Source organism: Porites lutea, chromosome 10 (genome assembly GCF_958299795.1).
Source record: "Porites lutea chromosome 10, jaPorLute2.1, whole genome shotgun sequence".
Classification (NCBI taxonomy): domain Eukaryota; kingdom Metazoa; phylum Cnidaria; class Anthozoa; order Scleractinia; family Poritidae; genus Porites; species Porites lutea.
The window spans coordinates 16,822,539-16,847,590 of NC_133210.1; the positions used below are offsets into that span (position 1 = coordinate 16,822,539).

Genomic DNA, 25,052 nt, shown 5'->3' on the forward strand with positions numbered 1-25,052 from the left:
TCAACTAGTAAAAACTTGGAGCGCGAACTGCCTTGCTTGCAGCAGAATACAAAAAACGTGTCCGAGGGAAATGTCATGCGTATTGGAGAACTTACGCAAGACGATGAGAATTATTGTCGCTCTCCTCGAACAAAAGGCACGACGCGAACTGTCGAGAAGAAAAACTTGAATCCGTTTTATTCTTCCGATATGGCTGCGGTCATCGCTGTAGGTGGTTTTCGATAGCACAGAGTTGAACAGAAGATGATAAGGCACAATCCCCAGAGCCTTCGTTACTCTTGAGCAGCGGAACAGGCTTGGCGCTGACCAAAGGGGTCGCAGACGAGATTGCTTTCGCATGACCATTCCAGGGTGATTCGCGCTGTGAATGTAACGGGGATCTAGGTCATGCATAACACCTCCGCGCTCTCTGAGTCACAAGGATCTCCCTCCCTTGTACCGCGGGTCATCACGCAGCCCCCTTACCCAATAACTCCGTGGTGGTGAGGTAGTGCTGCGTGATAAACAAAGTAAAACCTGCTTAGTAGAATATTAAAAACACACGCGAAAGAGCAAACCAATGACAAACATACACTGTTCAATTCCACGCTTTGAGACGAGACTGGTTTCATCTGCTTGAGACGTCTATAATCTGCAGCAAGCGACGAAGTCATAGGTGGGAATAGCAAACTCTTTTTGCGACTCCGTTGAGTTGACGAATGGTCACCAGATCGTAAGGCTTTATCTTTGCGCCTGATTTGTGCTGCAGCTTCGTGGCTAGTAAGCCATACACCCTTTAAAATTTCATCCACTACTTCTTCAGAATTGAAGAGTAGGAAAATCTAAAGTAATACATATAAGCTGAATCAGTTTCAGCAAACAGGCATATTCGAAATTGGGGTCAATAACAAAAAAATTCAAGCGTAATTTACAAGTATAGCCATTGTTTTTAACCTCGAAAACAATTGCTACACTTGTACTGATTACAGTCGTAAAAGGTTTATTGATTTTTTTCTCCGATGTTTTTAACAATGTGCCCATTGAGATTTTTAATTTGTTTTTGTATGTAGCTAGGACTGGCCCATTGACCAGTATGTGGGCCAATTTCATGGAATATAATTGCTATAATCTGGATGTTACTCGAAACAATTTTATCATTGACTGAGGAAATAATGTCATAACACTTATTTATTTTTTGATTATTAAGGAATTTCACCCCACAAAAATGTTTTTTGTAAATGTTTTTCAAGTGTAAAACTTGTAAATAATACTCTATTTATATTAGCTGAAGATAAACGAAAGACAAACGACTGTGAAAGGAGCAAAAGTGAGACAACATAAGTTTACTTAACAGGTTGATCGATCAATCGTAATTAAAATAAAAGATGTATATTTTGAAAAGTCGACATACTTGGGCTTTCCGTATTCTTTATAGTTGACTGAAAAACTAATAATTTAAATTTTCAAATTAATTGGTAGTTTGTCTAAAATTGTTTTCATGCTAATAAAATAAAGAACACATATCTTTTTCCTGTAACGTTAGTTTTCCAGTTTTACTTAAATTCTTCCATTACTTGCTGAAACGAAGAATTTGTAAACAGAGACAAGCCCGAGGATTCTTGAAAATATATATATATTGATTTGCTGTATCTTAAAACTTGAAAAAAAAACATAAAAATAAAAGGGTGTTACTCTTTGTATTCATGGCCTTGAGAACGATTTTGTCTTGGTCTGTTGGCAACCTTCCTTTGTTTGACCAGCGGTTGGTGCGCTCGGAGCATGAGTAGTATTCAGTGTTGCAGTCACTGAGTACCATTTAAATGCCTAGGTGTAAAAGCTACAAACAGCGTATTCCTCGACATTTGGCCACAATACTGCATCAAACTATAATGCACCTGGCCGTGTACAGCTTTGTGACAAGAGGCACGTAAAATCTTTGGAAAAAGTTTTCGAATCTTTTAGAGTCGAGTCGAACATAAATGCAATGCATGCCACGTTTACATTAATGAGTTGATTCCAGTCTCCTTTCGTCAACGAAGGCCAATCCTACACGATGCCGTGCGGTGTGCTCACTAAGACGTTTGCTTGCTTGGCTCAATTAATTAAGCGCCAAAAAGAGCGCTTTCGAAGAGAAAATTTTTGTAAAATTGTTACTTTCTACAGGCTCTAATAAATGCATGAAAGTAAAAACTCAAGAAGATCGATAATTCTTTGGTTCTGAATTTTGATGGCGTCATGTGAAAACCAGCAGTTATCTCTTGTTTTTAATATACTTTGACTCCCTTTAGTCGACTGACATTCTTAAATACCGTAAAATTCCGAAAATAAGCCTGGGGCTTATATTTTTCAAAGGCCCTTTTTGAGGGGCTTATATTTGGAGGACCTTATCTATGGAGGGAAATTTGCGTTTAAAAATCGATTGGGCTAGCCTTATAGTTGACAGAAATTTGCCGCTTTTGCTTTGTTTTACTTTGTAATTGAGGGCAATTGCCTAGTACAGACCCCGAGGGACTTATATTTGGAGGGATGATTTAAGGTGGCTCGACTGGATTTTTTGGGGTTCATACCTCCCAAGTTTGAGCATTAACTACGTCGGTATGAGTAAAGATATCGAAAAAAAGTTACCACAACTGTATTATATAAAGATGAAAATTTCTTATGATCTGGGTTTTATTGCAATCGGAGTCGCCATGGCAACGTAATGACGCCATTATGTTTTTCATTTATCGTTGTGTTTCTCTGTACCAGGAGTTTTTTGGAGAAATCGCTTAAGGGAGTATGTACCTGCCATAATTGCCTCCATTATGGCAAAGTTTGAAGAAATTCTATGAGAGCGTTTTCGAGATATTTCGAAATGCAGTTTTAAGAATCATCAAAGCAGTGAAATAGCATGCTGGCCGCACAATTCGCTAATATTTTAAGAAAAAAGATAAGCTTTGGGAACGCGGCTTCATCTAGTAGTGGTTTGATTCCATTGAAAACTGCATACAAAAAAAGAGGGGAATTGCTCTGGGCGATCGCGAGTAAGAAGAATTTTATTAACTTGCATTCAGCTGCTTTTGATACAGTTTTTGGAGGTAATTTGGTCTATGCCTAAAAATTTCGCATTTTTCCAAAAACCGCTCGATAAATTTTTTTATAAATTCGACAATCCTGAGATCAATCGTGAAGAAATATTCCATGCAAGTTTCAAGAACATTGAAAACAGGGAAGGCTTTTAAATAGGGACTCAAACATAACCAATTTTCCCCCCAGATTTAATGTTTACAAGTGAGCGTCCTCATTATTCACTGTTTTCAAGTTTCATATGCACGTGCACAACTAGCAAAAGATATAAATTTGCATCAAAAAGAACTCTCGATTACTTTCCGAAGAAATATCCGGTATATGCTAATAATTGGCTTGTCGTCACAGATAGCAGTGAGAGCCGAAACGGTGAACGTCACGGCTCATCGTGTAGGATGCAATAGTTAATTATCTTACTCGGTTTATAACATCACAGAAACTCTCACAAAGAGTTGCTCTGATGTTATAATGTATCACTAATCTCTTTACCCGGTAACTAGCATATCCCGGAGATTTAACCGAGGGTCCTTCTTGATGCAAATTCTATCTTTTTGCTAAATGTGCACGTGTATATGAAACTTGAAAACAATCTCAGTGAATAATGAGGACGCTCACTTGTAAACATAAAATCTGGGGGGGAAATTGGCTACATTTGAGGCCCTATTTAAAAGTCTTCCCTGTTTTCAATGTTCTTAAAACTCGCAGGGAATATTTCTTGACGATTGATCTCGGGATTGTCGAATTTATAAAAAAAATTATCGAGCGGTTTTTAGAAAAATGCGAAATTTTTAGGCATGGACCAAATTACCTCCAAAAACTGTATCAAAAGCAGCTGAATGCAAGTTAATAAAATTCTTCTTACTCGCGATCGCCCAGAGCAATTCCCCTCTTTTTTGGTATGCAGTTTTAAAAGGAATCAATCCACTATGAGATGAAGCCGCGTTCCCAAAGCTTATCATTTTTCTTAAAATATTTGCGAATTGTGCGCTAGCATGCTATTTCACTGTTTTTATGATTCTTAAAACTGCAGTTCGAAATATCTCGAAAACGCTCTCATAGAATTTCTTCAAACTTTGCCATAATGGAGGCAATTATGGCAGGTACATACTCCCTAAAGCGATTTCTTCAAAAAACTCCTGGTACAGAGAAACACAACGATAAATGAAAAACGTAATGGCGTCAATACATTGCCATGGCGACTCCGATTGCAATAAAACCCAGATCATAAGAAATTTTCATCTTTATATAATACAGTTGTGGTAACTTTTTTTCGATATCTTTACTCATACCGACGTAATTAATGCTCAAACTTGGGAAGTATATCCCCCTAAAAAAATCCAGTCGAGCCACCTTAACGAAGGGTATTTTGCGTTACGAGTTTTGGGGGCTTATATTTGGATGGGCTTCGGAATTTTGCGGGCTCGAGTGGAAAATAAAAATATATATGATTAATAAACAAAAAATTACGCTATCAACATTCGATCACATCAATATTTTATTGCATTTAAATTAACTTTATGCAAATATTTAGTGAAGAGGTCTTTCAAAAAGACAACTTCTTGGCTTTTTACCGCCAATCACAAAGACCTAGGGAAATTCGAAAATAAACAAGAGATAGGCTTAAGATCCAAGAGTTCGACTCTTAAAAACTACAAAATTATTTATCAAAGTTATTTTAACAGATCTTTCCAAAATACTAACTTTATTCAACTAGTGTATTACAGTTCTTTTTATACGTTTATCTTTTTGTCCAAAGATTATCCCAAAAATTGCGAAAATGTGATTAAACTTGATTAATTCGTACTACATGTTATGTATAGCCATTTACTTACTATAATTCGCCAATTATTAACGCTAGGCAGTATGAAAAGTTAAAACTAATTTCTTTATAATTGATAAACTTATACTTCTTAGTTTGTTATTGACATACATATAACTGTCAATGGTTACTTATTCGTTGATTACAAATCTACCTCCAACATGGAGGTCTAGAAATTTATAATTTATAATTTATTTTTAATTTTACTGTAGCTAACAATTGCTAACAAAAGAACAAGACACAAAGTAAAAATCAATTCAAATTACCATTCTGATTGGACAGTCGAGCTCTTTAGCTTGTATGCTTTGTTTTCCTATATAATGTAGGTCGTGTGTTAATACTCCATAGAACTGTCTCTTTAAATTTCGTCTTTAATATAATAGGTGACGAATTACTCCTTAATTTTGGCGCGAAATTTAAGCGATAATTTGTAATTTGACATGTGAAATTACAAAATTGCCATGGCAACCTTCCGTACGTCTCAGTGTCAAGATGGCGATGAAGTTTTAAAATGTCATGAATGAAGATGCCAGCGCATATAAAGACGCTTTAGAAAACCTGAACACACCAAAGAGCACATCAAGAAGGATTCTAACACGTATTTTGTCGAAAAATTCCAAACTTGAGACAAATTTAAGCTCTAAACGTTCGAGAGAGTGGAGTTCTCGATCGATGCGATCCAGGATAAACATGTCAAAAATCCAAGATTGCTGACGTAATTCGTCACCAATGATATTAATAGTAAAGGCTCGGGAAATTATTAGGATTTGGACAAAACGCAAGTGAAATTATTCCCTAATTTCACTTTTCACCATTTGATTACACATACATATACTCGCATATATACGCATATTTTATGAAAAAAGGAGCAAATTCCCCTGGGACCGTCTTTGAGAAAACAAACATACAAGCTAAATGGGTCTCTTGAGCAGAAAGTTCCAGAAAACAGCCAGTATATCAGCAAAGGGGTAAATAACGATTCAAAGTTCCGTTGTCATTAGCTTGGAATTGGTTTCGTTCCCGTCTTGAGACTTTTGTGCTCTTGAAGTGAACCAAATGCAGGTATTGTAACCTCGCTTTCTTCCTTTGATCAATATAACGACTATTGCAGTAAGTAGAATAAGAGTAGTAACTCCCAGCAATCCAATGAGGGCTTTGAAATGAACAAAAGACATCTGGGACTCAGCTGAATGAAAAGATACCAAAATTCAATCATTACTCGGAAGACATAAGGAAAAATATCAACTACATTTAGAAGGCATAAACCCTCCTTGCTTCTAGTTATAGTCAGGAGTTACTTGAGTCAATACTTAGACCCTATACCGAACACCCACCCATCCCCCCCCCTCCCTCACAACCCTCCCACGCCCATAACTATGTAAAGAAAAAATGTCATGAAAAGACAGCCCACTACGATTTGGAAGATAGACATCATTACCATCTATCATTAGATATCTTAGTTACTTGGATGTTTAGAGCGCTGTGATTGGTCGTCGCACATGAGCTAACGAAACACAAGGCTGACGTCAGAGAAAGGTTAAACGTCTTTAAAGACGAGCAGATATTACAGAGTGGACACTCAAACCGGGACACTTGAACGAAGATTGTCCAATCATAAAGTTTTCTGAGAACAAAAGATTCTCAATTTTTTTGGCAAACGAACCAATGACATTCATCAAATCAACAAGGTGTTTCCTGAGAGGTCAGATAAGTTCAAACGGTTTTTAAGTTTTCAACTGTTGCATGGTATCAACCTATGTAAAAGTCTGGGGCAAGGGGGGGGGAGGGGTCAGGTGCATAATGAGAGACGTGGAAATGAAGAATGTTGTTAAACATGTAGCTTAACCTACTTACCAGGTTTTTTCTGTTGTAATTTAACGGGTCCTAGCGATAAAAATAATTCTTTGTCCATAATATATGGTTTGTTTTCTCTTCTGCGTCTCCCGTTTTCCACACAGCCCGTTTCACACACTGAATCTGTGTCCGTCCTCCTGCATGTCTCAACATTGCAGTGAACATAAACTCGAGATGTTGGAAAGCTACTGAATTTGAAAGCCTTCATGCTAAACTTTTGTATCGCTGACTTTTCGTAGTTGTACTTAATGGTAGAATCACGTGGGCAACTAAAAATAGATTAATTAAAAACATATGTTAATAACCCTTCTGCCACCAAGATTGTGTAGTAAGAGGAGCTCATAACCCAAGCGTGCAACTCCCTGACTTAGCCTATGCAATGGCATTTTCACGGATCAAGCTATTTTAAGCATCGTTGGGAGCACTTTTCCTCACAGAATGGAAGCGCCGTTACGTGTTCGGGAGCATCAATAGTATGATGATTTTAAGGCTATCAAAACATCAGAAATATTGCTTTCTAGTCTCCGATTTTTGATTACTGTGATTTTTAAGACTTATTCGATTTTCAAAATTTGCGGGAGAATCGATCTAATAGTAAACTAGTCTGTAAAAATCTGCATCTTCCAGCCCCCAGCTGTGTACCAAGATTTGAATATGTGCCACGGTTGCCAGTAAAAAGAGGCATTATTCGATTGGCCAATCAGGATGACAGGAATTCCAAGGATCTCAGCACTGCTTCGGCTGACATTAAATAAAGGCGTTTGATTACGTCTGCCGCGCAGATTACAGCAGTTATTGACGTCAGATGGCTTTTCAGGTCACTGGACGAAAAAAAGATTCGCACAAGTTTGCTACTCACAAATATGTCGCAAATTTGTAAAAACGGAGGAGTAAATCTGGGGCAAAGATAGTAAATACCGCATTTGCTTAGTTACTAGTAAGTGATACACACCCTGCTTTAATTTTTTGGTACGCAAATGGGGTATTTGCCATCTTCGCACCATATTTACTCCTTATTTTACAAATCTGCGACATATTTGCAAGGAGCAAATTTCAGCTAATCCATTGTTTCGTCCGGTGGGGTTTTGTATTTCCTCAATTGGTGAGCGCACCATTCACATCATTAACCTTTTAAGTCCTAATAGTATCCAAAATCAATTTTCTCCTAGCAATATCCATACACTGTTAAGAGATACGTTGTGATAATAAATAAAATGATCACCCAAGAGAAAATGCCTCGATCTATTATCAAATTCTCTCAACTAATTCTTTAAGGAAATATATAGAGATCAGTTTGGAGAATTTGTATGTTGATACTGAGGCATAAAGGGTTAAATTGCTACCTTTACTCAGAAGCGGATCTGTTGTTTTTCTCATACTAACCCTTTTTCAATTATTGTATATCTCGTCTGATCACGTGGATTAGTTGAAGGTGTCGCCCAGCATTCATCGAGAAAGGCCACCAGCTCTCGGTCGTTTGATTTAACATCAACCTTGAAAAATATTGTTTGGCCCGGATGTACATTGAAAGGGTATTGGCTCACCACTACATCGTACTTAGAATCTTCATACAAGTCCATTCCAAAGGAAAAATTACCTACGCCATCGCCTGAAATATAAAAGCATATTCTGTTGAAATAATCAGAATGTCAATAAAAATACCAGGGAGCTAAGGGCTGCAAGTAAAAGAGTTTAGATTTTCATGCCCCTAGGTGTCTGGTTATTATTAAAAGTTTATCTTTAATAGTTATCGGCCAATTTGAGCCGAATTTCTTCAACCCACTTAATTCTAAGTGAAATTCAACTTTAAAAACTTTAATCATATTACAACTTACCATCCGTTTGCGCATCTTTTCGCCTCGGTGAATATGAAACAATTGAGAGGACATGAATCCGTCTATATAGACACTGGAACTCGAACTTGAGTCGGCCATCCCTGGTAATTTTAGGGGTGTCACCAAACCGTGTATCTCCCGTTAAGCTGTTCGAGTATATAAAGTAGAACTTCGACATCCTTTGCTCAGTATCACAACTTTCAAGCGGTGACGTTAAGAGAGCATGCGTATCATTAGAGGAGGTGACCTTACACAAAGGGTCTTGGAGATGGACTGTGGAGATGTCCAATTTGGGCTGTTGGATTCTTGATATTATTATTTCAATTGCATAGTGAGTGCATTTGACCGATATTCCTGTTGGTACAAAAAGAGTTTTTAGTAACGGATGTCCTGGTTTACTTCCTCAGTCTTTATCCCGAGCATTCTTGTCAAGGCATGAGTTTTTAATATAGGGGAACCTAGTAGATTTTTAAGACATCACGCTTGCAACTCGTAAGAATAAGTTCGTTTCAGTCGTGAAACTGAGGATAAATAACATTTGACGTGTTTGATGGAATAAAAGTGTCATATAAAATCACGTGATTTCCTGCCCCTGATGACGTTACAAAACGTGTTCCTTCAAATGGGGTACATTGCAAATTCAAAATTGGAAACTTTGCGATGTTAAAGTAGCCTTAAGACCGTTCTCAACAGGGCTCCGCCTTTTAACGCGGAATTCGTTCTATGCGTTATCAGTTATCAGTACATTTGTTAAGTCAGGTCACCTGTATTACTCAACTGACGGTTTTAGATAACACATGGACATGACTAAAAGGCGGCAGACAAAAACCCCTACCAGGAGCCATAGAAAAACGAAGAAATAAGGCGTATACAGTTTGGTTAAGTATTATCCATTTTCAGTGAAACATTTTGACAGTTACAAGGCAAGGGTGAGTCACGTGACTGCGTCTTAAAATAGTTAAGCTCATCAAATGAATGCAAACTTGGAAGGGAACCTACTGGCCTGGTTTCACAAACATGAGAAGAATGTTTCTCCTTGAAATCGAAACCCACTGAATTCGTGGTTGAGTCAAGCCTTACCAAGTGGTGATTACATCCAATCTATCAGTGATCAGTTGATTCTCTTCTTGTGTCCAGATATTAAGTCAAGTTATGAGTCAGAGTAACTACTTTACTACAGGGATTGAATGCGGTGCGTTACGACACAAAGAACGGCTGTGGAGTAGACTATTCCGTTTGGGAAACTTCAGAAAATGTGGGCTGTAACTTGAAGAGTTGCAATTTTTCTGCTCTTCTCAGTATGTTCAGCTAATTTGAATACACTTTGTAGCGGGTCGTTCTCCTACCACGTCAGTATAACAATTTTATGATTATGCACAAGATTTCCAACCGGGTGGTTTGTGTAAATGGTAAGGACCAAACATATCGTAGCATCTAAGACTAAAATTGCCAAGATTGATTGTTTCGTCTCTCTTACGCTTATTCTTATTGCTCCTTTCAAAATGTAAGTGCAACTCTGTGCGCAGTAATTGCAGGACAACCCTACCACCACCCCAACGTCGAGACTTTATGACTTTATTTGGGCTAATATAATGGGAAGCCCTTACTCGTAGCAAGTGATACGTACAGAGATGACGCGACTCAGTTGGGTCTAAATTTTATCCAGCAAAATTATGTCCAGCTGGTAAATAACAGATTATAATCTTAGTTTTAAATGGCAGCAATTCACGGCTTGTAAGCGTTTTCAGCTGTTGGATGAATTGATTCTGAAAAAAAAAAATCACCCCATGTAAGGGATTCCAAGACATTCTGACTTGGACTCTGGATTGCACGACGTGGATTCCGGCATCCAGTATTCTTTGTCAGTGGAGCATGGATTCCGGATTTCAATAGTTAATGGAATCCGCACCGGATTCCTTGAGCTGTGTCCCGGATTCCGAAGCCCAGGATTCCGAATTCCACAAGAAAAATTGCAGGATTCCGGAATTCACGAGCAAAAATGTCCCGGATTCCAGAATCCGGATTCTATTACATTGGGCGAAAAAACATTTGTGCCTGTAATCAGCAAAACATCAGGGTTTTCCTTACCTTCAGGTGCACCTTCGATGAAAAGGACATCTGTTGTGTTAGATTGTGGTTTTTGTGTTACAATAACCGACGTTGCGTGCGGAGTGTCCTCTGACTCCTCACTTGTTTCGCTTGGTTGAATGATAATACTTTGACTCGTAGAGGTCACGTAGTCACTGTGATGAGAAACCACGCTTAGAGGTCCAGCCAGTGACGTCGTCTTTAGAACAGGTTCTGTACCTCGAACAGCTAAGATACTACTCTGATGGACAGTTGTAGATGGCAGCCATTCGACCATGGTTTCTCCAGGCGTCACGGTATACTTACGGTCCGTCTTCCTAGAGGCCTTCGTTTCACCAGAAACACTCAGTTTAATATTTTCAGTCGTGTAGCTGGCCATTGTTGATACTTTCATTTCAATTGATTCGGCAGAGAATAACGAGCTTCTTGAAATCTTTAATAGACCAACTGCACGGGCGTCAGTGTCACTTTCTTTCACCTCAACAACAGATGCTCCCGAAATGCCAGTTACCGTTTGCGTCAATTTAACAGAGTTTGTGGCGTGATCAAGAATCTTCGTGTGATTGGATCGGAAATTAGCTTTCGTTGTTCCGAAGGTATCTTCACTCATACCTAACATGCTAGATGTTATGGTACTCTCTTGATCTCGATCTCTCATTGTTAAGGTTGAAGTGGCTACAGGTGAGGGACTGATCACTACAGTTGGTTTTTGTGGAACTGCAACCTCTCTGGAAGATGACCTTCCGGTTGAAGAAGTCCGAGAAGTCATAAAAAGCCTCCTCGTGCTTTCAACATTTTTGGAAGATTTTGCGTCAGAGATCAAGCCACGATGTGTTGGGGGCGATGTTATTAACGTTCTTGTTTTAAGCGCAGAAATTTTTGCTTCGTTTGCAGATTCAGTAGAGCCTGATACTAACGACAGCGCTTCCGTGTTTTTATCCACCAGTTTACTTGCTTTTTCAGCTTGACTGCTAGCCTTGGCTGAAGACTGCCGCATATAACTTCCAGTCAGAGAACTTTCTGAATAAGATATTGCTGAGGCGATTTCCTGTACGGCAAGAGTGCTTTTCTTCGGCAAAGATGTCTCCGAACTTGGGTGCAAGGAAGGTACTGCTGAAGATGTCATCACCTGTCCACTGGTTGTAGATGGAGGGGCTAAAAGGTAAAATTCAAGACAATTCCCGTACTTAATATTCTTTGGAATAACGATCATGTGAAATACAAAAAAATTGGACCAAGTTAAAATACTATGAAGAAACGCTACTTTTCAACAGAGCAACAGAGAAGGGTTTTGTATTTCGAAACAAAACGTCTATCCCTGATTCTGAAAATGAAAGGCAAGTGGTTGCTCAAACAACTGAAAGTTGCCATTTTTCTTTTAAAATTTTGAAAAAATAATTCAAATTAAAATGATAGGGAATGATCATGAGGTGTTTTTTTTCCTTGAACACAAAACGGGGTGGAAATTACCCTGGGCTTTTCGAGTTTAGTAAAATTCCAAGGACCATTTCTAAACTTTCAGAAAGTCCGGTTAATTTCTGGAAATGTTCGGCACTTGCTAGGAATTTTCCTGAGCACGACTTCCAGAATTACACAGGCCTAAAGAAGTTCCAAAACTTTTCTCAAAACACAAGTAGATTCGGGGGAGGGCCTAGTTATCAGCCTTTTCTTCCCATGTTGTAAATCTCTTTTATTTCCTTGTAAAGTGTCCTACGATGTATCAGTTCATGTATGTAGCGTCCCAACAATGCCTGCCTCTAATAGGTTTTTCTAAATGTAGCAAGTGTTTGTGTTATGCATTTCTTGGCTGTTAATAAGGTTGTTGATGTTTTCAAGCTGTATTTTAAAGTCAAATAACAGTTTAAGGTTAATTAAAACCAAGATTTATGGCCTCAATTTTTATTCAGGAAAGTGTTTAAACCGGCATCATATGTCCGGCCACGCCCTATTTTATCCAAACAATTTTAGACTCCCACCAGTTCAAGAGAGCGAAAGTCTTCCTCTGTGAATTTCAAAAATGGCTACTAATAGTTTTCTTTAAAGAAGTTGCCTTTTCCCAATCCAAAATCTTTATTAGAGGTGAACTGGCACCAGTAAACTAACACCATTTTACATCATCCTGTTTGCATTTAACATTATGACAGTTCGACCCATTTCTAGCTGATTTTGTAGACACCAATTGTATGGTCAATGTTTTCGTGCAGGGAAAATGAAGTTACCCATGTAGCAAGTGGTCGGAATCGTTGTTCACAATATTCAAACGATAGAGGGCGTAGTCGATCATGCGACCAGATAATTTGATTCTCTTGTTACTAGTTTTTCTACTCTGATTTATTTACCATTGGTCTTTTTCTTGGACGCATATGCCTTTAACTTTGATTTTTGGGACATGTGCTTATCTAACAATCACAAGGAATCGAATTTCGAACCAACACTTTGGAATTCTCTTTTTGAGAATATGTGAATGTGAGATATAACCATTTTCAAAGAAACAATTTGGAATGAATACACTTTGCAAGACATTAATTTGATCGAGGTAACATTTATGGTACCATCCCCATTATTTTGAAGTTTTTATTGCACCAAACTAAATTAAACACAAGACTTGGGCTAGAGCTCTAGTGTCAATATATAATTAATCATAAAAAATAAAGATAAGGTTTATCGTTATTAATACAAAGCGGATAAATCAGTACCTGGAAAACTGCAGACTTGCCCTTGTGCGTTAAAACCTACTGGAGCCATAGTCTTCAATGAGCAATTGGTCTTATCTGCCGGACATTCCTCAGGAGCTGCAACGATATTCAGTGAAATTCAGTGAAAACTTTCCTTTCTTAATTTCTTACATTTTTCCTATGCTTCTGAAGGGCTTTTCCACAATTTTAGATTACTTTCTCAAAAAATTCACACAAATTTAACTACTAACTACTAACTATACTTCTACAAAAACAAAACAACGAATTTCAGCACTTTCGTCTTTCTCTTACACTATTTTTGGCAGTAGATCAGCTTTTTCATCCTCACATGACCTGAGAAATCTTACATCGTTTTTTCTACCTCTGCCTGCAAAAACAGCTGACCTACCGCGCCCTCTTCTGTCCTCAGTCCCTTTTTCTATCGATATCTGTACAATTGACGCCAATTGTTCTATAATATTGGCAAACGTCTTCTAAATTTGGTCAACGTGAGCTGACTAACTAACTACTGTATGGGTTGCGCTGATTCCAAAAAACAAAACTTGAGAATCTTTTCCCTTCCAAAAACGTTGTGATTGGATAATCTTCTTTTAAATGCCCACGTTCTAGTAGTCGCACTGTACGTAATAACTTACCGCTAGTGTATACTCACCGAGAACTTGGTAGCTCACATAGAAGCCAGGCCAGTTGGCTTTTTTATACGAGGTAAAAGAAAACCACATCTTTTCCTTTGGAGAAATGTAGGTATAGGTCTGCTTGCATCCGCACAGCCGTGCCACAATATTGTCGTCAGAAGTGTTACCAAGGTACTCAGTTATTACCAGATAATCATCTCCACAGCGCCCTGGACGAGAGTATCGATGATCCTCGACGCCAAACCAACGGACTTCAGCCTGTATACGGTACCCCTGTGGGGCAGATATTTCCCACAAACAGTACTCGCCCGCGTCATAGTTGTTGGGAAAATTAGGACTGGACAGGACTCCAGATACTTCCTTTAGCTTAGTGTTTTCGCTACAGTAATCTGAAAATTAAGAAAAAGCCTCAACTTACTTCGATTAATAAACGTCCAAAATAACTCATCTGGTAGTTCTGGTGTACCTGTCACACACTTAATGTGTAATGTTTCGAATTTGACAATATTGATTTTGGGGCTCCATCATTTTATGTCGTAGGCGCTACTGAAGTCGTTTTTCAGTGTCGATAGCATTGTCAAATTCAGTTTTCTACCTTTATTTAATCATCTTCGGATTTAGAATGTAGAAAGAGGCGCGGCAAAAAGATCGTGACAACTTGCTGGTAAAAATGATACATGATAGTAACACTTTACAAGCTGGGAATCAAATATATGAGTGATCGATAGCGATTATTAAGCAATTCAAAATAGAACGGATGATTTATCAGTAAAAAGAGTTATCTACTTACTTGGTGGATTTTCCGCCTGGCTTGAGCAGTCAATATCATCTGTAGAAAATTTAAAAGGTAGTTTAACTTTGGCAACTTCTGGCTTAGAATTCGGCTGATACTGTGAGGTGTAAGATTGGATGGCATTATGATAAAATGAAATTCATCGCAGCAGTAATAAGAATGGTACTGATGAAGTTGACAGTATAAGTTATAGTGGAATGTCCAATGTAGGTTTCAAAACGTTCTTCTTGTATCTGTTAAGTTTTTCCCGTCTTTTGCCCGCGCGGGACTGGTAGAAGAACTACGTCATTTATATGTCGTTGTAATATTATGGTCTGGGGCATGTGCTCGCTCGAAAATCTTGAGGTAAAGTTCTAGTCGAGTTCTGTTCGTTCACACGGCCTAAAGTCTTTTCACGTTTCCTTCGAGCCTTCAAATCCTGTAAGTATGTTGTCGCTAAGTATTTTCATCTTTCTTCCTTTTATTCACACTCGTTTTGTTTTTCGTAGTCTAACCAGATCCTTGTAACGAATCTTTGGTCCGAATCTCCTTGGAATAAATTCATATGAACATTTAAGTCTACATTTGCGTTAGAAGGATACGCTGGTTTCGCTGTGGATCGTCTTGGATTTTCGTCGATTGTGCCATGGATTTATCCGTTCTTTGATTGATTGGTGTTATCGATAATTTGTTTCTTCGCTTGTGGATCGATTGTAGAGTAAGATGGACTTACGTGGGTTGAAAACCAAAACTGTCGACGTCGATGGAGCCGTTCACGAGAGAATTCTTCGCTTAAAGCGTAGTAGGTCCGGTTCAAAGGCGGCCGTCACCAGAAGACAGCGCGAATTACTTGAGCTAATGAAGAGCTCTGACAATGTTGATCAGGTTAGAGCGAAGTTTCTTGATTTAGAAGTAGCTATGAGACATTTTAACGAAGCACATGATAAGTATCACGCTGAGTTGACTGATGAAAGTGCAATTCGGGACTCGATCGAGTATTTTGAATCAGTGAAACGTATGGGAACTGCGGTGTTTCAGTCATTTGATGTCTGGTTGCAATCTGCTCAGTTTAAGCTCCAAGAAGAATTAGATCTTGCCATCAGTCTTCATCCGGAAGACTCTATCAGTAATATTAGTTCTACGAAATCGAAGTCTGCTGCAAGTTCTAGGAGGCGCAAGTCTAAATCTAGCGCTAGTTCCAGTCTCTCACAGTCAAGCACCGCTTCAAGTGCAGGGTTGAGAGCCTCTGCTAAGAAAGCTGCCTTGTCAGTGGAAGTAGCTGCATTGAAGACACGGCAGGACATTCAGTTAGAAGAACTGTTGTTGAAGCAGAAGAAAGAGAATTTTGAGTTGGAAACTAAGTTAGCAAAGGCCGACGCTGAAGAAAGGGTGTACAGTTATTGTGAGGAGCGACGTCTGTCAACACTGTCAAGTCAGTTACCGACTTTACATGCAACCAAGAAAGAGAGCACCGTGGATATGCCTGAAGGCCAAGAAAGTCACACACTGACACTAGCAGGTCAATTTGCAACTTCCACTCCAGGTCAAGTCGAAGAGAAGGAAACTGTGGAAGCTCCAGTTCATCAGACAGAGGAAAATCAAGAGGTTAAATGCAGTCCACTAAACCCAGACGCCCCTGTATGGAAAGGTTAGGGATGCTCACCCTCTGCGATTAATGGTGAAAGTGCTGAAGGTGGATTATTGGAACAACACCTAGATCTAAGTGACAAGAATGTCAGTCACGTGATTGAAGTCCAGAAGATGCAACAACAACAAAATCAACAGCTTCAGGAATTGCTGAAACAGCACCAGCTTCAAACATTAGCCATGACATTGCCACAGCCTGAAATCTCTGTGTTTTCGGGTGATCCTGTTGAGTACTCTGACTTCGTGCGAGCCTTTGAAAATTTAATAGAGTCAAAGACAAGCAGCCCGAACTCACGTTTGTACTATCTCGTTCAATATACAACAGGAGAAGTGAAGGAGTTAATGCAAAGCTGTTTATCGATGGATCCCAAAGAAGGCTACAAGACTGCAAGAGCACTCCTTAAGGATAGATATGGTCAAAGCTACAAAATAGCAACTGCCCTCATTGATCGAGTAACGAAAACTCCTCAGATTAAGTCAGATGATGGTCCTGCTTTGCAAAGGTACTCGGTTGTACTTACAAGTTGTAAGAACTCTCTCAAGGAAATTGGATACCTAAACAAAATTGAAAACCCTGACACTCTCCAAAGGATCATTGGAAGGTTGCCACTTTGGCTAAGACAGAGATGGAGAGAAAAGGCTGATTACATCAATGAAGAGCTGAAAAGAGAGGTCACTATCGGAGATGTTGCAGAATTTGTTGAAGCAAAGGCTAGAATAGCCAACCATCCAGTGTTTGGGGACATCCACTCGAATGATGACAAGAACAACGCTGTAGGCATTGGTTCCAAAAGAAGGTACAGAACACCATCGAAGGAGCACAAAGGTTCTGCCTTCACGACACAAGGAACCACCCCGGAAGGTACTACTGACCCACCTAAGGACAACACTGAACGTGCGCGTGACAAGTCGAACGTCAAGTGCCCATTGTGTAAGGAGAGTCATTGGCTGTCACGCTGCCAGCTTTTCAGAGGAAAGTCGGTTGATGAGCGAATTAGTTTTGTGCGTAGTAGAGGACTGTGTGATAATTGTCTTGTTGCGGGACACATGGCGATGTCGTGCCCCAAGAAAAGCTTCTGCCAGATTGTCGGATGTAAGATAGGTCATCGGAAACATTCTACGTTCTTACACCCAAGGAATGACAAACCAGTCAAAGCACCAACTGCATCAGTATCTGAGACCCAGTCGAGCAACACGGAGAATGAGAATCAGAATGGCCAAGCCCGAAGCTGTTTCACTGAAATGGTAGCATGTGAAGGAGTGTGTAGTGCGACTGGGGCCGGAGCATCAGCTACAGGACTTGCCATAGTTCCAGTTAATGTCAGAGCCGAGGGAAGGGAGAAGATGGTTCAAACCTACGCGTTTCTGGATCCAGGGTCGAACACTACATTTTGCACTGACAAGTTGATAGAACGTCTAGGTGCAACAGGTAGAAAAGCGATGCTGTCTTTAACTACCATGGATAGTGATAATGTTAAGAGTGAAAGTCTAGTGGTCAATTTGGAAGTTTCTGATCTGCAAGGACGTAATGTCGTTGAACTGTCAAATGTTTTCTCACGAGTCAAGCTTCCAGTCACCGTTGATGATATGCCGGTTCAAAGTGATGTGGAAAGGTGGTTCTACCTGAAAGATATCGACCTACCTTGCATTGATGCCGACATCGAATTGCTCATAGGTAATGATGTGCCCAAACTTCTTGAACCTCATGAAGTGCAGAGAAGTGAAGATGGTGGTCCTTATGCCGTGCGAACACTGCTAGGATGGACCATCAATGGCCCACTCGGTAGGGCAAGTAAGGCAGCCCGTACTTCAAACCGTATCCAGTCTCATGTTGTCTTGGACCAGCAGTTTGTACGTTTCTGTGAAATGGAATTTAATGATTCGCAGTTCAGCATTGAGAAAGGATTGTCTCAAGATGACAAGAGAGCCCTTGTCATAATGGAGGATTCTGCTGAGCTCCGCGGTGGTCATTACGAAGTTGCGCTTCCTTGGAAGGTCTTCCCTCCAGATCTGCCCAACAACAAGATCGTCGCTGAACATCGTCTTGGGTTGCTGAAGAAGAGGCTGCTGAAGGATCCCCAACTACACCGGAAGTATTCTTTATTTATGGATGACTTGTTTGACAAAGGACATGCACAGAAAGTTCCCGAAGGTCAGCGAGAGGATTCACCCTCATGGTATCTACCTCATCACCCCGTCATTCACCCACAAAAGCCCGATAAGGTCCGGGTGGTCTTTGACTGTGCCGCAAAATTCCAGAATGTCTCGCTCAATCAACAGATTTTGCAAGGACCTGATTTAACCAACTCGCTCATTGGAGTCCTAACAAGATTTAGAGAACAGCCCATAGCCATCATGGCTGACATTGAGAAGATGTTTTATCAAGTGCGCGTACCAATAGAGGATAGCAGGTACCTCCGTTTCCTGTGGTGGCCGAGTGGTGAAATGGACAAAGAACCAGAAGAATTTCAAATGCTAGTTCACCTTTTCGGGGGAGTTTTATCTCCCAGTTGTGCGAATTATGCACTGCAGAAAACGGCTGAAGACAATGCGGAACATTTTGATAAAGACACCATTCAGACGGTGAGAAGAAATTTCTATGTTGATGACTGCTTGAAGTCTGTGGAAGATAACCAACAAGCAAGTCGAATGGTCGATCAGCTACGTCAGTTGCTAGCCAAAGGAGGTTTCCGCTTAACGAAATGGGTTTCAAATGCCTACGATGTCATCCAGTCAGTCCCAGTATCCGAGAGAGCCAGTTCCGTCAAGGAGCTCGATCTCGAGAACTTGCCTGTTGAGCGTGCCCTCGGCATTCTGTGGGATGTCCAGTCAGATACCTTCCGTTTTAAGATTGCAGTGAAGGACCGACCCCCAACGAGGAGGGGTATTCTTTCCGTCATAAGCTCAATTTATGACCCTCTAGGGTTTGTTGCACCATTAATTCTGCCTGCGAAAGCAATTCTGCGTGATCTGTGCCGGAAGGGATTGGATTGGGATGATAGAATTCCCCTTGAAGATTTAAAGCGTTGGCAAGATTGGTTGCAGGAACTTCCAAAACTCGAACAGTTCGCCGTTGAACGTTGTTTAAGGCCCAAGAACTTTGGCCGCATAGTGTCTAGCCAACTTCACAATTTCTCAGACGCATCAGGTGAAGGTTATGATGCTGTTACTTATCTTCGAGTCGTCAATGAAGCTGGAAATGTCCATTGTGCCTTTTTGATGGGGAAGTCGAGACAAACACCCCAGAAGTCAGTTACTATTCCTCGTCTGGAGCTTTCAGCTGCTGTGGTTGCCACCAGATTAAACAAGATGATGCAACATGAGTTGGATGTAGCACTAGAAGAAGAGTTCTTTTGGACGGACAGCACGTGCGTGTTGAGCTATATTACGAACAAAGAGAAGAGATTTCAGACGTTCGTCGCGAACAGAATTACAACAATCCATGAAGGATCGCGACCAGATCAGTGGAACTATGTTGACACAGATTCCAACCCAGCTGACGATGCGTCCAGAGGGCTTTCAGCTGAAGACATCATCCACCAAAGCCGCTGGATTAATGGCCCTCCCTTTTTGTGGGAAGCAGAGGACCGCTGGCCTAAGCGACCTGAAATTTCTGTGGAAATAAAGGAAGATGATCCTGAGGTGAAACGGGAAAGGAAAACTTTCTCAATAGTGTCTACAGTTGAAGCTGACTTCTTAAACCGAGCAGTGCAGTCCTGTTCCTCGTGGTATAAGCTTAAGAAATTGATGGCATGGATCTTGCGTTACCGTTCTAATCTTCTGCGCGAGTGTCGCAGGCGGAAGGAAGGCACAGCTAAAGTACTCGTCTCCGAAATACCCAGTCCCATCGGTGTAGAAGAAATGCACTCTGCTGAGATAGAAGTCTTGAAGTATGTACAAAGGCAATGCTTTAGAGAAGAGTTGGTGTGTCTGTAAGGTAAAGAATCAAAAGTTGAGCTCAAGAAATCAGTCCGAGCCAGAAGAACAGGTTCCGTCAAGAAATCAAGTTCAATCGCCAAGTTGGATCCTGAGCTGCGCGATGGCCTGCTGTGTGTGGGAGGAAGATTGAGGCATGCACCAATTGAACAGGAGCAAAGACACCCTGTAATACTGCCTAAGAAACATCATGTTGTAGATTTGATCGTCAGGCATTATCACTTGCTTTCTGGACATTCTGGTCAAGAATATGTGCTCTCTTTGATCAGAAAGAGTTACTGGATTATCAAAGGAAGAGTCGCGGTGAGAAGAGTTGTAAACCGTTGTTTTAGCTGTAGGCGAAGACAGGCTCCGTTTAAAACTCAGAAGATGGCCGATCTTCCTGCTGACAGAGTCACACCTAACAAACCCCCGTTCAGTTTTGTGGGCGTTGATTGTTTCGGTCCGTTTTGGGTCAAGAGGGCTAGAAGTCAAGTTAAGCGTTATGGAGTCTTGTACACGTGTTTGGCGACCAGAGCCATACACTTGGAAGTCGCCCAGAGTATGGACACTGATTCGTTCTTGAACTCCATGCGCCGCTTTATCGAAAGGCGAGGTGTTCCTGAAGTAATGAGGTCGGACAACGGTTCAAATTTTGTTGGCGGGTGCAAGGAACTCCGAGAAGCTATCTCTGGTTGGAACAAGAGTCAGATCCATGAGTTCCTCTTGCAAAGAAATGTCAAGTGGCTGTTTAACCCACCATCGGGGTCCCATTTCGGTGGCGTGTGGGAACGTTGTATTAGAACTGTCAGAAAGATTCTCGTTGCACTTACGAAGGAACAGCCGCTGGATGATGAAGGGTTGACTACCCTCATGTGTGAAGTGGAGTCAATTGTTAATGGGCGTCCCATAACGAAGTCATCTGATGACCCGTCAGATTCTGAAGCTCTCACGCCGAGTCATTTGCTGTTGCTACGGTCGGGCCCAAGACTTCCCCCAGGTGTGTTCAGGAAAGAGGATGGCTATTCCCGAAGAAGATGGCGCCAAGTTCAATATTTAGCCGACGTGTTTTGGCGGAGATGGATTAGAGAGTACTTGCCACAGTTGCAAGAGAGGCAGAAATGGACTTATCCGTCAAGGAACTTCGCCGTTGATGACATAGTACTTGTGGTCGACGATAGGGTACCGAGATCATCTTGGCCTCTTGGTCGAATTACCAGTGTGCACAAGAACAGCACTGATGAACATGTGAGGAGTGTAACGGTGAAGACCAGAACCTCGCAATATGATCGCCCTGTCGATAAGATCGTTCTCCTGGAGTCAGTGGAGATGTCAGAGGGAATGAAGCAGTGCAGAACTGAACTATGATCCGAACTTTGTATATGTTAGGAGAACTGTTAGATTTAACGTTTTGTTTCGGTCAAGTTTCCTTTAAAATCCTTTGCTATTGCCTACGATTTTAGGGGCCGGAATGTAGGTTTCAAAACGTTCTTCTTGTATCTGTTAAGTTTTTCCCGTCTTTTGCCCGCGCGGGACTGGTAGAAGAACTACGTCATTTATATGTCGTTGTAATATAATGGTCTGGGGCATGTGCTCGCTCGAAAATCTTGAGGTAAAGTTCTAGTCGAGTTCTGTTCGTTCACACGGCCTAAAGTCTTTTCACGTTTCCTTCGAGCCTTCAAATCCTGTAAGTATGTTGTCGCTAAGTATTTTCATCTTTCTTCCTTTTATTCACACTCGTTTTGTTTTTCGTAGTCTAACCAGATCCTTGTAACGAATCTTTGGTCCGAATCTCCTTGGAATAAATTCATATGAACATTTAAGTCTACATCCAAAACTTCATTGAAAAAGGAAAAATAAAAATAGCGAACTGAGGCAGCAGGCAGCTTTCGTTTCTGAACATACTATAAAATGTTTGTTAGCATTTTACGATGTCTTTTCTCCCCAAGGCATATTCTTTTCTTTCTCATCAGATAATCACACACAAAAGCAGACTGATGACAACGACCGTAACGATGTTGAAGACAATATTGCCAAAAATGATCATGTTGTAATGATGATGATGATGATGATGATGATGATGATGATGATGATGATGATGATGATGACGATAATAGTGGTGACGATAGGGTACGAGGCAACTTCAGTTCAAAATATGCAATGATTGTAAAATGCGTGAACAAACCATAAATCAACCATGCAAATTTGCGTTTTTCTTTCAAAACATATATTGTAGCTCAGTCTTACCTGGATCAATGGCCCTATACGAGATGCTAAGTTTATCACTTGAACTGAAAACAGCAGACACCGTTTGTAAAAAAGCTGATCTCCCACTCGAGAACAAAGTAACAGAACCGCTTGCACAAGGGCCATACTTGCCAATCAAGGGACTTGAGGAGCCATCACCATCTCGTATCACAAGGTAGTCGTCCCAGTTCTCGAACTGTAGGACTTCGATGGTGATTGCCAGACGAAAATTGACTGGCGCCTGAATCTTCCAAATGCACGAACCCCCAGAATAGTCATTTGGGAAAGCAGGCGTTGAAATTTCTCCAGGAAGCTGGGCGTCAATTTCAATGTTGGTATTTGATGGAGAGCAAGCTAAAATACAAAAACGAAATCAAGCTTAGGAATCCTCTAAACCATTATTTTTGCGGGCGACGAGAAGAGCCCGTAAGCCCTGATCTCCAGGTTTTTTTTAGGCATGCGCAGCATGTGTACGTGTGTAGTCAGCGTTTGTTTGGACTTCCACTAGGAATGATTGGAATGCATAGAGCGCAATCTGATCACGCGCGTTTAAACCTTCTATCACGTGAAACGTTAGGCAAAAAATAGCGTTGGAGCAAGGGCGTTTTTGACTTTCAATAGATCTCGCCAGCAATCCCTAACTTTTGGTTATTACTAGTTGTAAGTCATTAAGCGCGAGTTTGATCGCCTCCTTGCATGCAATCTGCCTTGATCTTACTAGTAAATAAAAAACCTCGCTATTTTTCAGACCAAGCATAAATGCAACATAGAACTTTGATACACAACTTATCTTAGTTATTTGTCATATCAAGATGGTAATGCATAAGCCTATTAATTGTGGCATCTTTTCGTGTCAAGTGAGGTCATTATGTTTATTCCCGCTATTTTTGGATTCGCCATTTTGGATTGATGTTAACGGTACCGACACCATTTTTTTGTACAACTGTCCACAATCATGAGTCTATAACCATTTGCTTAAATACACGATACAAACTCAAATATAGAGCCAAATCCCATAGCAGTAGCTGTTGACTCAGTTGTGTAAACACTAGGGAGCTTCTGGTTTCCCAATCGAATTTCGAATTGCAGGAAGCTATTCTGTTTGACGAATTCTGTCTTTGGATTTACTGGATACTAAAATCAGGATTTCCCATTTAAAAGCGTCCATAGTTTGCAATAGTTTAAAAAGTTAATAGAGTAATTATAAAAAGAAATGTATCCGTCCCCCGCTTGATAACCATGTTTCCCTGTACGTGTTGTGCCAACAAAACTTCCTTAGGGCGCCAATCGCCTATAATTTAGGAGCTTTAGATCTATCAAAACGATGATGCCAAGTCTTGTGTACATATATACCGCGGAAACTGAGCAGATGAAGCACTAATTGAAACTGAAATGTATTTAATAAACAATCCCTGGTCGTGTACAGAAATGCAAATTAATTGTATGTATAGTTAAATAAAGAATTTCAATCACGCGAACTATAAACAAATTGCAAGTTGTTTCCAAACTGAGATCCTCTAAACTAGGGGGCCATTCTTTTGCAAATAAGGCGATTATGAACAGTCTGTACCTTTCTCATCTGTTGACTAACTGAGCTTTGTGCAGTACACCGGCGATCATTAAGAGGCAGCCATTATTTAATTTGAGATTTTAAGTAGAGGCAGTGAATGAAGAAGTTAAGACAATGAAGAAATCTGTTTCTTTTAGAATTAGAAATACAATATTTGATACTTGGGCACTCATTCGATTCAAATTTGCAAATGGTATCTGATATGAGATTATTCATAGTCAGTTTTATTCATGCAGGATCAACCGCGTGCAATGCCAAATAATGAACAGAATGAAGCTAGTCGACAGTCATGGTCAATATAGATCGAAATTAATTATTTTTGTGGGCGAAATGTTGCACATGAGAGGATAAAATAAAGTCTTGAAAGTGTTATGAAGAGTAAAATCCACGTAAAACCAATAAAATAAGCGACAAAAAAAAGTATTGTAAAAGCTAGGAGATTGCCTTTTCTGATTTTTGGTTTTCTCGATCAATCGTTGCCTGCTTGCAACGCTAGTCAAACTGACTAGTGCCAAACTTTTTTGGGTCTAGTTTTATAACTTGTTTGATCATAATATTGCATAACATACCATTAATATTTGCCTCTATCGTTGCGGGGAAAGATGCGAAAATAACAGTCAAGGGAAGTAACTTCAAAAACTGCAGCAAATCCATTTCTGCTTGTCATATCCAGATGCAAAATACCGCATGGCATGGTCTGATGAAATTCCACAACTGTACTGATAAGAGCGGTGGCGTCCGCAACGAAGCCAGTGCGCCGTTCTTGTCAGAAGCAGTTCGCCGCGGTTTTGTTTGATCTCAGGGCTAAATGGAGGTAAATGACGAAAATTCTAGTTGTCATTAAACACGAGGCACACCTGTAAATTTAACCCAATTGTAAACAGACCGCAGGATGGCATCAACTCAAACAGTGTGACCACTGGCTATTT

General features: G+C 40.4%; 1 protein-coding gene across 1 annotated transcript; it reads right to left on the reverse strand.

The window, feature by feature from the left end:
• Positions 1–4,679: 4,679 nt before the first annotated feature.
• LOC140950239 (uncharacterized) lies at positions 4,680–25,052 on the reverse strand. The gene is made up of 10 exons (XM_073399444.1): positions 24,693–25,052; positions 22,554–22,907; positions 14,763–14,801; positions 13,990–14,361; positions 13,338–13,433; positions 10,642–11,796; positions 8,554–8,907; positions 8,102–8,327; positions 6,719–6,987; positions 4,680–6,050 (listed from the first exon to the last, which is right to left on the reverse strand). Exons 1-10 carry the CDS (start codon positions 24,775–24,777, stop codon positions 5,845–5,847), a joined length of 3,156 nt encoding a protein of 1,051 aa, XP_073255545.1. The 5' UTR covers positions 24,778–25,052; the 3' UTR covers positions 4,680–5,844.